The sequence below is a fragment of the Amyelois transitella genome, chromosome 13 (genome assembly GCF_032362555.1).
Source record: "Amyelois transitella isolate CPQ chromosome 13, ilAmyTran1.1, whole genome shotgun sequence".
Lineage (NCBI taxonomy): Eukaryota > Metazoa > Arthropoda > Insecta > Lepidoptera > Pyralidae > Amyelois > Amyelois transitella.
Window position 1 is genome coordinate 335,452 of NC_083516.1, and position 15,472 is coordinate 350,923.

Sequence of the window (15,472 nt, forward strand, 5' to 3'; positions counted from 1 at the left end):
TGATTCACGTAATTGTATACTGCAAATGACCGTAGTGACCAACTTATTCGGTGTACCATAAACTCAAAACTGTCACAAGGGGGCGCCACTTCCTGCTTCCGTTTCCGGCGGTCATTGTGACCGGGACAATATCCACAATGTCAATAATACCACACCTATACTTAGCAGTTCAGTAGTTTAGATAGTTTATGGTCATAATAATATAGATATACCTTCATAAATAGTAGTAGGTTTGCTGGAAGAGATAAGAGCTCCCAATAACGGGATAAATCAGACTTTGTACAGTTTTAATGTAGATGATTATCCCTTCAACTGTCCAGGTGAACTATATGTATATAATATTTAATTATTTTAATCTATATTTCAGTTGGACGAGTGCAGCGACTACGAACAACGTCGTCGTCTGCGCGCCCGCATCCGAACCCTCATGGCAGAACAAGAAGGTACGATAAATGTTTGTTTATAATATCTTTATTACACAGTAACTGTGTAATTAAGAAAAATAATTTTAATTGCTCAGTGAAAGAACCCTTAAAAGGATATTTTCTTAAAATTTCATTCACAGTTTTGGATATTTAGCATAATCTTTGAAAAGCTAAAGAAATAACATAATCATGTATATTTTTATAGCATGTGCGAGTGCTGTAACGGAGGCGTTGGCTGCGGCCGGCGAGGCGACGGAGGGCGACAGTGCAGACAACCGCGGTGAGTCCCTCCTCCTCCCGCTGCTGCAGGGCCTGCTGGGCAGCGGCAGCGAGAAGCTGCTGGCCGGGCTGGGGGCCGCCGGCGCGGACGTCGTTGCTGACGTGCGCAGGTCGCTGGCCCGCCTCCGGGCAGCGCTCGCCCCGCCCGCAGATCACCCTCAAGCACGAGCCCTCCTCACTCTAGCTGACCGGTTAGAAGACGCCCTAGACGCTGCCGATAGACTAGATGGATGTCGACGCAAACCACGACGGCGCAGTCGCGCTAACCGACACACCGTTGGCGTTACACATGAAGAACTAGCTGAAGCTCGCCGCCTTGTAGACCGCGATCACTTATCTCTTAATAATAGAGCTCCAGAGCCACATACCCCTTCTTCAGGCGCGGCGTCTTCGATCTCTGGAGCGAATAGTATTGAGGAGCCATCCACTCCGGAGCGAAAGCCGAGCGTTGACGAAAATATCAGCTATCACGACGCTGTGCCCTCACGACAGAAACAGGCCCCGTTGGCACATTCTGCCAGTTTTGCAGCGGCGCCAATCATTAACCGCGATCATCAAATTGTAGAGAGGAGAGTCCATCCACCAAAGAAACCTGATTTCTTTAGACATTCTGTAGCGGACGGACCGCAGCCACAAATGCGCGATGATCGACAGCCACGTGAAGAGAGACGTCCCTCAAAGAGCGGCATTGCGGCCATTGCAAATAAGTTTGATACTCAGGCTAGGGAAGCAGCCCCTAGTTTTCCAATCAAACGTGCGCCTGTCTCCTTATCACAATCCGTGAAAAATCACGTTGCACCAAAACAAATAATTTATGATGAACCGAAACACACCCCAACCAATCGAAATATGTATAAACCACTTCCCCCAACATATAATTTTGCAGCACCACCCGTTGATGATGCGTCTAAACCACTTAACAGATTCAGTAACAACAATAAACGATTGCGTATGAAACGAGCTAATACAATTGACATCGGTCGACCTTACGGAGGATACAAAATCGACAGCGATACTGATGAGGAAAGCAGTCGCCGCGGACCATTGGTGCCCGAATTTCATCCACAAACCGAAAATGATAAAAAGTTTGTGGCATTCATGCGCAAAAACCAGGAGAATGAACAAGTTACAGTAAACGGGCAGACTAACTGGAGTAACCGTTTCGGAAACATAAAAAACACTTTCGAGAGCCGAGAACGCGATGACCACAGTAGATCCTCAAGTGCTTCTTCGGCAAAGAATTTCTGGCGTGCAACTGAGGAAGCTCCGCGCTCCAGCTATGTATCACGACCACGCAAATTTCATAATGATGTCGGCAATTCTGATATTATCAAACCCCCGTGGGCTCAGGAACGCCGCGAAACAATGCGCGTCCATATTCCTCCACCTTCGCCGCCACAAGCACAAGCAATGCCCGCCATGCCATCGACGCCTCCCGCTCCTCGTCCTCCCGTCAATCATCCTCCACCGCCCATACCACAATCTCCAACTAGACCCTTGGCAGCTAAACAATTCGTCGCGAAACCGATACCAGTAAATCAATTTTCACATGCTCCGATGTCAGCATTCAAACCGCCAGCAAAGATCGTGTCCCCGACGAACGCGCCGTCCCACATCTGGAGTCCACCGTCGTTAAATAACGTATTGTCACCCACCGCAGATACCCTGCCATCTTATCCAGTTGCTCCGAAACCTATCATCCCAAGTCCTCCAGTTCCTTCCGTTCCTTGGGTTGCGCCAGAATACGACAAGCCCCGTAGAGTAGTGGGTGCGGCAGCCAAATTTGAGGCTCCGAAATATGAGGCTCCGCCATCTCCTGCCGCCACGTCGTACAAAGAACGAACATTTATGATGAATCCGCTCACACCGCCGACTCACGCGCCTTCACATAACTTCCCAGATAGACAGAACTACCCTGTTCAATCTATACCGAGTCAAAATAACCTCGCCGCACCAGAACTCGTGAAAAAAATGGACGGCTCGAAACCAGTCACACCTACTTCGCCGTACATACCTAAGGTAGATGCCCAGAAATTACAGATAGAGTTCTATGAGAAACAAATTCGCGACCGTCATCGCCATGAGCCGACTTCAAACGGCCATCACGAAACAAGAGAGTGCAAGCCTCCCGCTCCACCTTCTTATACCGTTACCGATTATACTCCTTCCAATATGTTATCAACGTTCATGCCACTGCAGCAAACACCCGACATAGAGAAGGCGCGAGCTCACAAAATAGATTACCTGCCGGACGTCGTAATGAACGAGAATGATCGCCAAGAGTTCCAGCGATCTCCGACCCGACCTCAAGGCAGTCCGTACTCGTCACGAACGAAGGCTCCCATAGCACAGGCGTATCAGAACGGAAACGCGAATCACGCGAACGGAACGGACGAGGGTCCAACGACTGAGCACGGCAGCGTGGTGACGCGCGTAATGCGTGGTCCCGTGCGCGGCGCCGCCACCATCACGGCGGGCGTGCGCACGCGCCACGATGACGTGCGCCGCGGCGGTGCCGCCGATAGTCTGCGCGGCGCGCTCGATAAGCTGTCCTTCCCGAAGCGAGACGTGCCGACCGACCGCAGCAAGAACGCCGCCCGGAGCCAGGTACGGGCCCCTGTACAGAACGGCCCCTCCCCCCAGCCCGCGCACGCCCCGCCGCCCCGCCTGCTCCCCGACAGCGTGCCCCCGTCCCCCGGCGGTCGTAGCCCCGCGCTCGCCGCGTCCCGCGAGTCCGTGCTATCGAGCGAGTCGGCCGCGAGCGCCGGCTCCGGGCCGCTGAGCCGCTCGGGCTCGTGGCACCAGTTGGCAGAACGCTCGCCGAATACTACCTCGCCGAGGACCGCCTCTCCTAGACGCATCATGAACCGTACCAAATCCATGCATCTTCTCGGCGTACCCAAAATGTTCGAGGGCGGCATCACGCGCGACGAACTCTGTGACAAGAAGAGGACGGTGGAGGCGTACTTCTCTGGGCAGACGAGCAGCAAGTCACACGCGGCGTCAATGCGCGCACGCGCAACCCGCTCGCAGCAGTCGGGGTACTCGCTGGGCCGCAGCCGTACAATGCCGACAGTGTCGGAGCTGCAGTTCCTGGACGAGAGCAACGCGGACGACGCTTTCGAAGACCTGGTGTCGGCGCTCGCGTAGACATTCCACTAGTTAGGAGCGGAGACGAGCGAGACGCGCGTGAGTCGTGTGTGTGTGGGTGCCTGTGCTTGTGCCGCATGCCCCCCGCCCCTCGCCCCGCGCCGTTGTACTGTACATACCTCACGCCGTTGTATATATACCGTGTAACATCCGTATTCATCTCACCGAACCCCGTAACCGTGTTATTTTCACTAATAGCTTAAGTATGATTCGTACTGTCTTGCTGGTTGTTTTCACGTGTTCCGATTAGTGTTAGTTGTTCTTGTACAGTCGGCAGCTCTTTCAATGTGTTGTTTACTTTGCAGAAGAGGAAGAAGTAACCACTGTGACATCGAGCGTGAGGAGGAACTCATCCGAGAAAACGGTTAGCAGTAGCACCACCACTAAAACTTCAAAAGGTATGCTTAGTATTTCATTATAATTAACTTATTGATAGACAAGTTCCACTATTTTAAATTCTCTTCTATCTTATAAAATTCAGGAATTATTTCTGTAATATTATCATACTTGGATGATATTGTGATTAAAACACCTAGTGAGGATGACCATGTTTCAAATTATATAAGCCTTAAAATTGTATCTTATCATAATCAAAACTTCTATTTTATCATATACGAGTAAATCAGATCTCTTTCTCACATTCCTGATATTCTCCCCAGTGACGGAGACACGGAGTGCGCCGACAAAGGTTTCGCCGTTCGCCAAGTTCCGACAGCTCGAGAAGCAGAATTCAACCAATAGTCCCAAGTGAGTACCAACCGCTATCCAATACACACCATAGACAAAGCATAAAAAGTAAACGAATCCAATCGACCTAAGATAAGAAATGTAGACGCCTAGCAAAGTGCGATTATTACTCTAAATTATTTATATTTTAAAACTTTCCGCTTGGTTCATTATGTAATGCAGTATATTTATTTATTTTAGCAGCCATATCTGTGGATACGAATAAGGGATTACAAGTAAATATGAAAGCATATATCATAACATTTATAGCCGCTTCATTATAATAATCAAGAGAAGCATCGCTTAGGATATTAGTATTTATAAGCATGATACTTCGCGAACGATAGATTAGGCCATATGGCCGTGTGACCATAGAGCATAGCCCATATAGCACGCGATTTAATCTGTAAATAACCAGTTTAACTGGCACCGCGGCCCGAGCACCGATTGTGGCACGACTAACTGGTAAAATAAAATCATCAGAAGAGGGATATGTCCAGTCATGCTGATCTTATTATTTGGAAGAAAGAAAAGTTGATAAGGAATAAATCAATGAGACTTAAAGGAGCATTTACATTTAAGTATTCCGTACCTTGATCTTCACTTACCCGACATCAAATCTCATTTTGAAATTTCAACCGTTTTACAAGTCAAACACGCGGGTCATCTACAAATAAGTTTGAAAGTTTCATCATCAGCGATGGCAACTTTAGAGCAAACCTACAAAACCGTGATCAAAACTAAATTAGTATAATTAACTCACACATCTAATGAATATTCCAAATGTAAATGCTCCTTAACCACGAGATCAGCTTGACTGAGACCTCTCTTCGGGGCGTCCATGACTCCTAACCGCCGGCGTGGTTGTAGCTCGCCCAAGACGCCCACGAGCCCGGGCTCGCCCTCGCCGTACTTCAAGTTCACGGACCCTGCAGTGCAGGCCAGCGCCATGACGATAAAAGAGCGCCTGCTGCAGTGGTGTCGCGACAAGACCAGGGACTACGAGGTACACTCCACACAAAACCGCACTGGACGCATAACACTGAGCTTGCTCACAACACATTTTGCCTTAGGGGAGAGAGGTTTGGAAATAATTCACGCATTCAAAAATAGAAAGCACCATCAGGAGAAAATTTGATATCAGATAAAATAATTTCTGCACCATATCCACTGCCAATCTTGAAAACTCGTAAAAGAAGAAATGGTCGAACTTTTAAAATCTGACCGAACAATGTTGGAACTTTGGTAAAATAAAATAGTTTTCCCAAATCAAAACAGAAATATCCTGGGGGATGTACCATTAAACGCATACGTTGGTGCTAGAATAGTGCGTATGCGCCGGTGCGGTCGTCTGTCGTGCCCCACGATGTTAGTTGGCAGCCGCATGCAACCTCGCACCCCACATCTCACAAGATATCCGCCACATCTCACAAGACACCTACCACATCTCACAAGACATCCGCCACTCTACCGCCCTGCTTGCTGATGCTTCTATGGCTGTGCTATTTTCTGTATATATTTTATGCGATGTAATCTAACCTAAAGTTTTTTACGAGTTACCAAATTATATTACTTTGGCCGCACTCAACAAAATTTTATTTATAGTCAATAACGTGTGAAAGTAACAACTCATTAAGAATATGATAAACTTTTTATTTGATGATAAATTAATTTGTACATTAACGAACTAATAAAAACCCACAATACGGATGTGGATCCAAGCATGGTTTTATTGTTTTAGAGAGAAATAAACGTGGAACTAAAGAACTTTTTTTTTTTTGCATGAGAAAACCAATAGTCCATACTTGAGGTGCCGAGACCAGAGTTGATACGATTTAGTGTAAATAATAAATTGTTTATAACCCACTTATACCCACATGGATATTATAATACGTTAATTGATCAAATCAAAACATATGCCAAGACAGAATCCTGAATATTCAAATTCAGATTTGCTCCTGAATCTCAATCTTTCTGTCTGCTTTCCCATATAGATTTGACAATTTTTTGTAAAATTTCGATTATATTTTTATTTTCAACTCCAACCACAGAAATCCATCATCACTGATGATGATACGTTGTTAGTGATTTGTCCTCCACATTTACTCTTAAATCAACATCAGTTTTTACAATTATTGACAAGACTTTGAAAATTACAGAATGTAATTTTCACCACCAAATGCAACGTTCACATAGACCCTTTTAGGCTGGTTTCAAAGTCACGCGTTTGATCAGTGTAACGCAGATGAAATGCGTCGTTGGTGAGACCCGCACTGTCAATCAGCGCTATCAAAGCGCCTGTAATTTACAATGAACTTCAATAATACTCGCTTCAACACCACTATACCGCTCAAGCACGCAGTTTGGAACGAGTTGGTCAACGGCGCGTCTTGTCGGCATCACTCTGAAACCAGCCTTATAAATATCACTGATAAATGTAATGTAACGTTTGATATGATGCACAGAATGTGAAGTTGGAGAACTTCTCGACGAGTTGGGCGGACGGGCTGGCGTTCTGCGCTCTGGTGCACCACTTCCTGCCGAACACCTTCGACTACAGCAAGCTCGTGCCGGAGAGACGCCGGCAGAACTTCACGCTCGCCTTCAAAGTTGCTGAGTGAGTAATTTTCCTCTCTAAATCTTCTTAATAGTCATGAGTCTGATAAGGTTTTACAACTTTCTTCTTACTTGTAAAGTAACTTGTTACCAGTAAAGGGTCGTTTCATGATTTATCTATATTGAATTCTTCAGTTTTTATAACTTTTACGAGTATACCTAACTTTTCCTCGTCGTAACTAATCCAATATTCAACTTTTTGCTTCAAATCTCGAGGACAGTTCGTAAATATAACTTTACATGCGAAAAGATTTGATGAGGCTTTTACCAAAATAACTTGAAAAATCTCGCTTTAGTTATTTATACTCTTCAATCTAAGCTTATAAATCATTTTAAGATCTTTTTCTACTCTGTCTAAAGCACGTAGCTTATTTACTCCATAATAAATGTCAACACTCACACCAAAACAACTGACGCTTGACCTGAAATTAATTGTTTCATTAACGAATCAAAAAGTTGTTGAAGAAAATGCTGCAGTGCAGTTTGTTACCGCTTCTTCTGCACTGACGCCTTGGAAGCGGCAGTAAACTTGACGTCAACCAATGTTGTGAAACCAAACGTTTTGACAATTATTAAGCGATATGAAGTATCCTACAATAATGAATAAAAATTTTGAATTTGAATTAACAATTGCAGAGAGAAGGCGGGCATCTACCCCCTGCTGGACGTGGACGACATGGTGGCCATGCGCAAGCCCGACTGGAAGTGCGTCTTCACCTACGTGCAGTCCATCCATCGCCGCTTCAAGGACCAGGACTGAGCCACCGGGCGCCGAGCTCTGGGGAACCAAGCTCTCGGAGCAAATGTACAGATATTTATATAAATTGGTCAGCGAGACTGGATTCCTCAGAGTTACAATATGATTCTCTTGTTGACATTAATGTAGAAATCGCCATTTCTGATGATTGAGCTGAAGTGTAAGAAGGCAGAGAATCAGATTGAATCAGCGTACACGTCTAGCGTAGAGTAGACAAGTAGTTGAAAGCAAAAGTCACAAATGTTTATCGTGGATAGTCCAAAGAGCGTATGTTATTGTTGATTGTTTGTTTGTTAGATATTTATGTTTGTCGGTGTCCGCCCACCCGTTGTTTCTCCAAGCGCTGTCTCGACAGTCCTCCTACTTATTGTATAATCTCAAGATGTATGTGATTTTTTATACTAGTTCATAAGTATACTAACATTATGTTATATAGGTCATAGTCTATATATTATTTCGCACGAATCGTCGCGAGAAGTCCCCGGGGATCGCTTTGGCTTATAAACATAAGGAAGTGGCATCCCCGCGGCGGCGACTGATGCCGCCACAATTTTAACCTTTTGACTATTCGCTATTGAATTTTAAATTGACATTAACAGCTTGAAATAATCGCCTTCTGATTAATAAATATTATTATTATGTTAATATATTAAATAATGAAATGAAATAAATATGATTAACAATGTGTCCGCTTTTTATTTCAAATCAATTTACATCGGTGTTGCTACCAAAGTCATTAAAACTAGGTACATAAGTATTGTCGATATGGCAAGGTAGATGAATGCCGTTGACATTTCACTTGCTCAGGAGTTTCTAACAAGAATCTTCGAAAGGATAAGAGAAATGAACAGTATTGGTATGCTATCACCCGTATCAATCAGAACCAGCATTCCTGGTTGGGTCGCCGTGACCACATGACCGACATCAAAAGAAGGAGGATGGCTATAAAAGAGACGAGTAGGTACACGAAGGCGGCCGACATCAGGGCTCGGGGAATATGAACGGGAGGGTGACCATGAAGGGGTCCGCTATGTTAGTGCTCCGGTCGGCGGTCGGCGAGGCCGGCGGCTGCGCAGCGGAGGCCGAGGAGGGCACGACGGTGTCCTGAAATTTAATGAAACACGATTACATAACTTAGAAATCTGACTTCAAATGTAGAACGGACTTGAAATGTTAAAGGGTCTATTCAGGCACAAGAATTTGTTGAGATTATTTAGGGATTAGCTTGAAATCTTTTGTTGTGTCACCAATGCAGTAACATGTATATGACTACAAAAAACAATATATGCCAGCTGTGTCTTTTTCCATTGTACAAGTCAATCAAAGCATATAAAATGAAATTAAATTTTAATTATTTTGTGTAAATGATTCGTTATAGAATAGCAACCTGTCACCATCTCTGAATCCCTTTACTTATGCTTTATTTGTGGCCTTCGATTTTGTGAGAGGGCTCTGTTCTGCTCGATTGTAGACGTGACATTAGATTTGTATAGCAACCTGTGAGGAGCGCCGCGAGACGAGTTCCTCGTCCGCGAGGCTGACGTGCACGTGCAGCGTGCTGTCGCGCCACGCCTGCCACGACAGCTGGTGCTCCTGGATCTTCAGCAGCATCCACGTGGTCAGCAGACCGTTCAGAGCACCTGTTGTTATGGGTTGATGATGTATTTTTGTCAGAAGAGTATCAATCATATCTAAAAAAGCAAATCTTTGGTACATAAAAGAGAACATCTACTAGACATTTCCGTCAAGTGCGGATATGTCACCCCTTAAGCTTTTCTAATTTTCAGGAGATAGATAATAACCTGATTTTTATAATTGAATTAACATTAACATTGCTTTTTTACATAATTGATTGATAAATAAAAGTATTCAGTAAAAGCTAGACCTATTTCTTAATATTTCAAACATCAAAACGCACCTATAATCCCAATAAGCAGCGACGAGAAGAGATTGGCGGCGAGCACCGCAGCGCCGCCCCGCTGCGCGGCCAGCTGCAGCGCGCGGTCGCAGGCGTGCAGCGCGCGCGCCGTGCCCAGCACCGACGCGGCCCCCAGCGCCGCGCCGCGCCACGCGTCCGCCGCCAGCGCGCGCCCGCGCCCCGAGCGCGCCCACTCCGCCAGCGAGCGGAGCCAGGACCATCTGGATTTGTAAACAAATGTTTATTGCACTGCTGAAATACGGGATACTTTTTGTGTGAAACAAATAACAAACAGACTTTACATTCTTAACTTTCACTGTAATTTGAACTAAATGCAATACATTTCATTTATTACATTGAATTATAAACTATGATCTAAAATGAGTGAACTCGATTACTCATCATAATAATTATGCAATCAAAAAACAATTCTAATTTTTCTTTTCTTTTTTTTTACATCTTTTTAGCGTCTATTACCAGCCATTAGGTACTCTTATTAAACCAATGAGGTTGCATTACTCTTTTCAAATTGTGATCCCTGAATTGAACAACAAACAAGAGTCAAATTGTGGGACTCACACCCATTTCCCTGAACCTGTTCTTCGAAACTTCTTCACATAAGTCAGAGTTACAAAACTCATTTAATTTTTTGAAAGTCTTAGGTTTTTTGAAAGCATGCGTGCCCGTGCCCTGAGCGCGCCGTCTATGCTAGCCAATGCAGCCATGACTATACTGTATAGTATGTATATAATAGAAACATACGTCATTCGAACTTAGAATATCCATTTTGTACACAAACTGTCATCAACTGAAAGTTATTTTTTATGGGATGGAAAAACATATTTTCCTTTATTCCGTTTCACATTTTATGGTGACGTAGTGATGCCGGCAGAGCTCGAAGTAACAGGTAGCAGTCTACAGCAGGGTAACGAACACCAGTGCCAGCTCCTCCTTCTCCTCTTGAGGATGAGATACTCACTCTTACTTGAGGCGTCTAGTGACCATCTCTGAAGATGAAGTGCTCTTACTTGTGGCTTCTCGTGACGATATAATGATGCCTGCAGAGCTCGCAGTAAGACGTGGCAGCCTGCAGCAGCCACCTCTCCAAGCAGGTCCTGTGGACAGCTGCAATGGTCCCCCTGCAGGAGCAAGGCCGGACCAGCCGCTCAGCAGACTCGCCTCCGAAACATATGCGGCAGATGTTGTCAGAGTGACGGCTCCCTGTGAAGCTGGATACTTGCTTTATACCTGATGTGCCCTGAAAGAAAGAATAAGATGGTTAAAACCTAGAAAAGAAGGCTAGAGCTATTCAACTTTTAAATTAGCAAATTTAGAAACCGAAACCGCCGAGCTTGCATGAAGAGAATTATGAATGTGGATGAAGTGAAGGAATTATGCAGAGATCGTGGCAAGTGGAAAGATGTAATCTCTGCCTACCCCTCCGGGAAAGAGGCGTGTTTTTATGTATGTATGTATTAGCAAATTAATCACTTAAGCTGGCACTTCTGTTGCGTAATAACTAAACACCTACTAGTTTAAAATCTAACTAGTTACAAGATGGCTAAGTCAGGATAACAAGATCAAAAACTAGTTTCTCATCTTGCTATTTTAACTTAGCCATCTTAAGAACTAGATGGAAAAAAAATTGTTGAAAGTATTAACATTTCTACATAAACTGATGCTAGTAAAGAAACCTGTTTGTTGAGCAGTAGCGCGCAGACCGATCCGAGGATGGACATGGAGCGACCAGCCGGCTGCAGCAGGGACGAGGCTGGCGACGAGAACGCCAGGGAGTCCGCAAACTGCGCGCATAGCATCGAGTCCGCTTCTGGCACTAAATCTGCGAGACAGTATTTGATAAGAAAGTTAATATTGGAGTCCCACAGGGTAGTGTTTTTGGTCCAATTAGCAGAAACAAATTGAGTAGGGAGTATGCCTACGCAAAAGTGACAATGGATAACAAAAATAGATACATGGAAATGAGTCACACTTACACCTCCAGAAAAACTACGCTGCGTTTCTCAGATTCTGCTATTTGTTTAATCGTAATGAAATGGTGATAATGATTTTTTTTCATACATATTCAAATGTTAGCTAAGGAATAATGTAGTGGTAAATAACGTTGATACTTGGTGAGGCGATTCCAGGTGTTCGACAGCTGATTTCGGTCTGCTGCGCCACAGTTCGCATTTCCTTTTCGCGTTGGCCACTCTAATAACATTATATCGGTGTTAATAATTATGTTAAGAATGCTTCAATAAATGAGAGGTAGATTGAGGCGATGTAGCAAGAAACTTTGTTTTATGGCGTAAGTACTTGAAGCATATTTCTTCTTCCAGTTAAATAATGACTGTCAGGGGAGGTACAAAAGGTAAAGGTGAAAAATTATGACAAACAATGAGGTTTTTCTAATACCACAAAAAGACTACAGTCTTTCTAACAGATAAAAACAAAAGGGAGGTAGTTATTTTCTTTCATTCACCGCCCCCTTAAAACAACAAGAGTTAAAGATGGATAAATTCTTACTGTCTGACTGGTGGGTGAGGTAGGCATGTGAATTGAGGAGCAGCTAGACGCGCTCATGGTGAACCGGCTGTCGGAACGCCCGCCGCCCCAGAACATTAGCAGAGTTTCGCACTCCGCCCCACGGTCCTGCAACAGAATACAAAACTAGTCATCACTATCCTGGCATTTTCCCGAATGCATTATCTGGTAAAGAATTGGTAAGAAATGTAAATTTATTATTGTGTAGTGTAGTAGTGCTTGGCTACCTCAATAGAGGCTAGCCTAGTGAGGAAACCATAGATTAAGGGTTAGATTGAAAAATATAATTTGCAATATACGTAGACAAGATGTCCCAAAGACCATTTATGTAGGTATTAGCTGCTATGCTGCGCTGTGTTTTGTGTGTTGCTTCATTTTCATTCCCAGCCCTGGTTCCCTCTATGACCATAAAACGGGAATCGACAAATTAATCCAGAACAGACACTTTCGAAGCAGATCACAAATTCTTTCATCCTTCAGGCGTTTGCCTTGGAGGTACCGTCTGAAAATTATCGCTAGGTCCGTCTATAAGCACTGAACAGGAGTGGACAATGTGGACATTTGTAATCGGCAACGAAGCGACTCTTATCTGACCTTTTCGACCATTTTCATTGCAGAACTTAACCCAGCTTAGAACTTGGTTGTTGGAAAAACTGGAAGTGCTTTTTTTCTTTAATCGCTTTTAATATAATCAACGAGAATAAACTGAAGTGGTCTATTTTCTAACGAAATGTGCTTCAACTAAACATGCCATAGAAGTACTGGGCCGTTTTGTACTTACGTGCAGTAGGATATCTTGATAACTACAAGACCTATGAAACTTGAAGTCGATGTTTCTCAGCGCTTGCTGTATCCGCGGCGCGTACACGGCCGGGGCCAACACGGCGTGTCTCAAGTTCTGGATGGCATCCCGCGGGAACTGCTGGTCGGTGCAGTCCACCAAACAGCTAAGTGTCACGAACCTTCGCATTTTTCATTGTGTTTTTTTGATATCTTCATATTTATTTACAAAAATTTGATTGGAAAAGTAGTTTGCCATGAATGTGTGTGTCATAATGATGGTTTGGGATTTTGATTAAATTGTGAAATAAGGTCTGACTTAAATTAATTGTGTTTCACTTTTTCTTCTATATTTGGAAGGCCAAAACTTTCAAAAATAAGCTTTCGAAAATAAGCTAGCCTATAAAAGTGCCCGAAAGCAGTTCAAGAATATAAAATTTGAACTGAAATAAAGGTGCCGTGTGGTTCTCGGGACTTTAGAATAGAACCACAGATATCTGTCCCAAAAGCCATTAATTTGGGGTTCCTTTTGTAGACGATGGGCTAGCAATCTGACACTTTTTGAATCTCAATTCCACTATGAAACCATATATGGCCTTTCACTTTCAATCATGTTGAGACTGTTGACTGTGTCTACCCCGCAAGGGATATAGACGGGTCTATGTGTATGTATTTTAAGTAACCACTACCTAATAACGTCGTATTTTGAATCGATTATAAATCGATAAGCAATAATTCAATTTGTTAGTTGCCAAATGCCTCTTAGGCACAGGACCAGCCGTAAGCTGGTGTCAGTTTGACAAAAATGTGTCAGTGTCAAACTAACGTAAAGTTAGCTGTCAAACCATAGGTAAAAAAGCGAGGTCAAGCTTTCGGCCGCACGAGTTGTGTTTTTTCTCCCACACGTGAAAAAGTATTGGTTATTCTTGTGAAATACTTTAAATACAAATCAAGTAAGAAACCTAAACAAATCATGGCGGTCCGTGTACAATTCGAAAATAATAATGAAGTGGGAGTGTTCAGTAAACTAACAAATGCATATTGCCTCGTCGCAATAGGTGGGTCGGAGAATTTCTACAGCGTGTTCGAAGCTGAACTGGCTGAAACGGTGCCAGTTGTTCATGTCAGCATCGCCGGATGCCGTATCATCGGCCGCATGACCGTCGCCAACCGCCACGGCCTGCTCGTACCCTCATCAACGACTGACACGGAATTGCAACACATTAGAAACAGTTTACCCGACAACGTCAAAGTGCAACGCGTAGAGGAACGCCTCAGTGCACTCGGAAATGTCATCACTTGCAACGATTACATAGCGCTCGTGCACCCAGATTTGGACCGCGACACAGAAGAAATATTAGCAGACACATTGAATGTTGAAGTGTTCAGGCAAACGGTTGCAGGGAACGTGTTAGTGGGTACTTATGCCGCGTTGAGCAACCGAGGCGGTCTGGTGCATCCTAAAACCAGTATACAGGATCAAGATGAGCTCTCTTCACTGTTGCAAGTACCACTGGTTGCAGGAACGGTGAACAGAGGCAGTGACGTCATTGGTGCAGGTCTAGTAGTCAATGATTGGTGCGCATTTTGTGGCATGGACACTACATCAACTGAAATCTCTGTGATTGAAAGCGTTTTCAAACTCAATGATGCTAAGCCCACAGCGATCACATCAACAATGCGGGCGTCTCTCATTGACAGTATGTCATAATGTTAAACAATGCGTTTCGGAAGTCGCAGTGGCCTGATGTTCATGTTGTGGTCTACACCCCAAATTGTCAAGTTTGCACTGTTAAACAGATTGCATAAACGCAACCAATGATCCTTGACCTGTGTTATTCATAAGTAATTATAATTATTAAATTCATAAGATATCTTTCATTATTTTACAACCAAGCTTACTAAAGCTCTCCACAGAAATCAGAATATAGGACAATAGGAATACCATAGTTATTGTCTTGCAATTGCAATTTTCGGCACAGTCAAAAATCTCAGAACAAATTACATATCTTAGAAGTAAATCATCTCTTCTCTCCCTAAATATCAGACCTGACTCCAGAAAATGTGCATTAAAGACTAATTTATTTGGCTTGAACTGTAAATTATATTGATAGTTTATATCAAAGATAACTCAATAATATTAATGTGGTACATAACCATAGTGGTTATACACCAATAGACTGGTACATATTCTGATTAAAAGTTTAGTGGAGCCACTAATCTCTTACATTCTCGCCTAGGTAATTATAACATCTGTGAGTGAAAAAAAAATTGCAA

General features: G+C 43.8%; 3 protein-coding genes across 6 annotated transcripts in view; 2 read left to right on the forward strand and 1 right to left on the reverse strand.

Moving 5' to 3' along the window:
- LOC106142324 (uncharacterized) overlaps positions 1-8,638 on the forward strand; it is a 69,597-nt gene extending 60,959 nt beyond the window's left edge. For 2 of the 4 annotated variants that reach the window (XM_013344044.2, XM_013344045.2), the window contains 7 exons: positions 368-443; positions 631-705; positions 4,160-4,252; positions 4,514-4,601; positions 5,451-5,586; positions 7,046-7,197; positions 7,833-8,638. In XM_013344044.2, the coding sequence (XP_013199498.2) occupies positions 368-443; positions 631-705; positions 4,160-4,252; positions 4,514-4,601; positions 5,451-5,586; positions 7,046-7,197; positions 7,833-7,956 (744 nt within the window). In that variant the 3' untranslated portion in view covers positions 7,957-8,638. Of the gene's footprint in view, positions 1-367; positions 444-630; positions 706-4,159; positions 4,253-4,513; positions 4,602-4,781; positions 4,817-5,450; positions 5,587-7,045; positions 7,198-7,832 lie in introns of those variants that run through there. The other 2 variants (XM_060947534.1, XM_013344046.2) reach the window with 2 other exon arrangements.
- A 34-nt stretch (positions 8,639-8,672) lies between these two features.
- Positions 8,673-13,385, reverse strand: LOC132902458 (E3 ubiquitin-protein ligase MARCHF1-like). Its single transcript, XM_060947535.1, has 8 exons — positions 13,197-13,385; positions 12,398-12,523; positions 12,001-12,082; positions 11,566-11,711; positions 10,900-11,129; positions 9,872-10,092; positions 9,451-9,593; positions 8,673-9,057 (listed from the first exon to the last, which is right to left on the reverse strand). Exons 1-8 carry the CDS (start codon positions 13,383-13,385, stop codon positions 8,935-8,937), a joined length of 1,260 nt encoding a protein of 419 aa, XP_060803518.1. The 3' UTR covers positions 8,673-8,934.
- A 650-nt stretch (positions 13,386-14,035) lies between these two features.
- LOC106142330 (eukaryotic translation initiation factor 6) lies at positions 14,036-15,071 on the forward strand. The gene has a single exon (XM_013344052.2). The coding sequence runs from the start codon at positions 14,169-14,171 to the stop codon at positions 14,904-14,906; it is 738 nt and encodes a 245-aa protein (XP_013199506.1). The 5' UTR covers positions 14,036-14,168; the 3' UTR covers positions 14,907-15,071.
- The last annotated feature ends 401 nt before the right edge of the window (positions 15,072-15,472 follow it).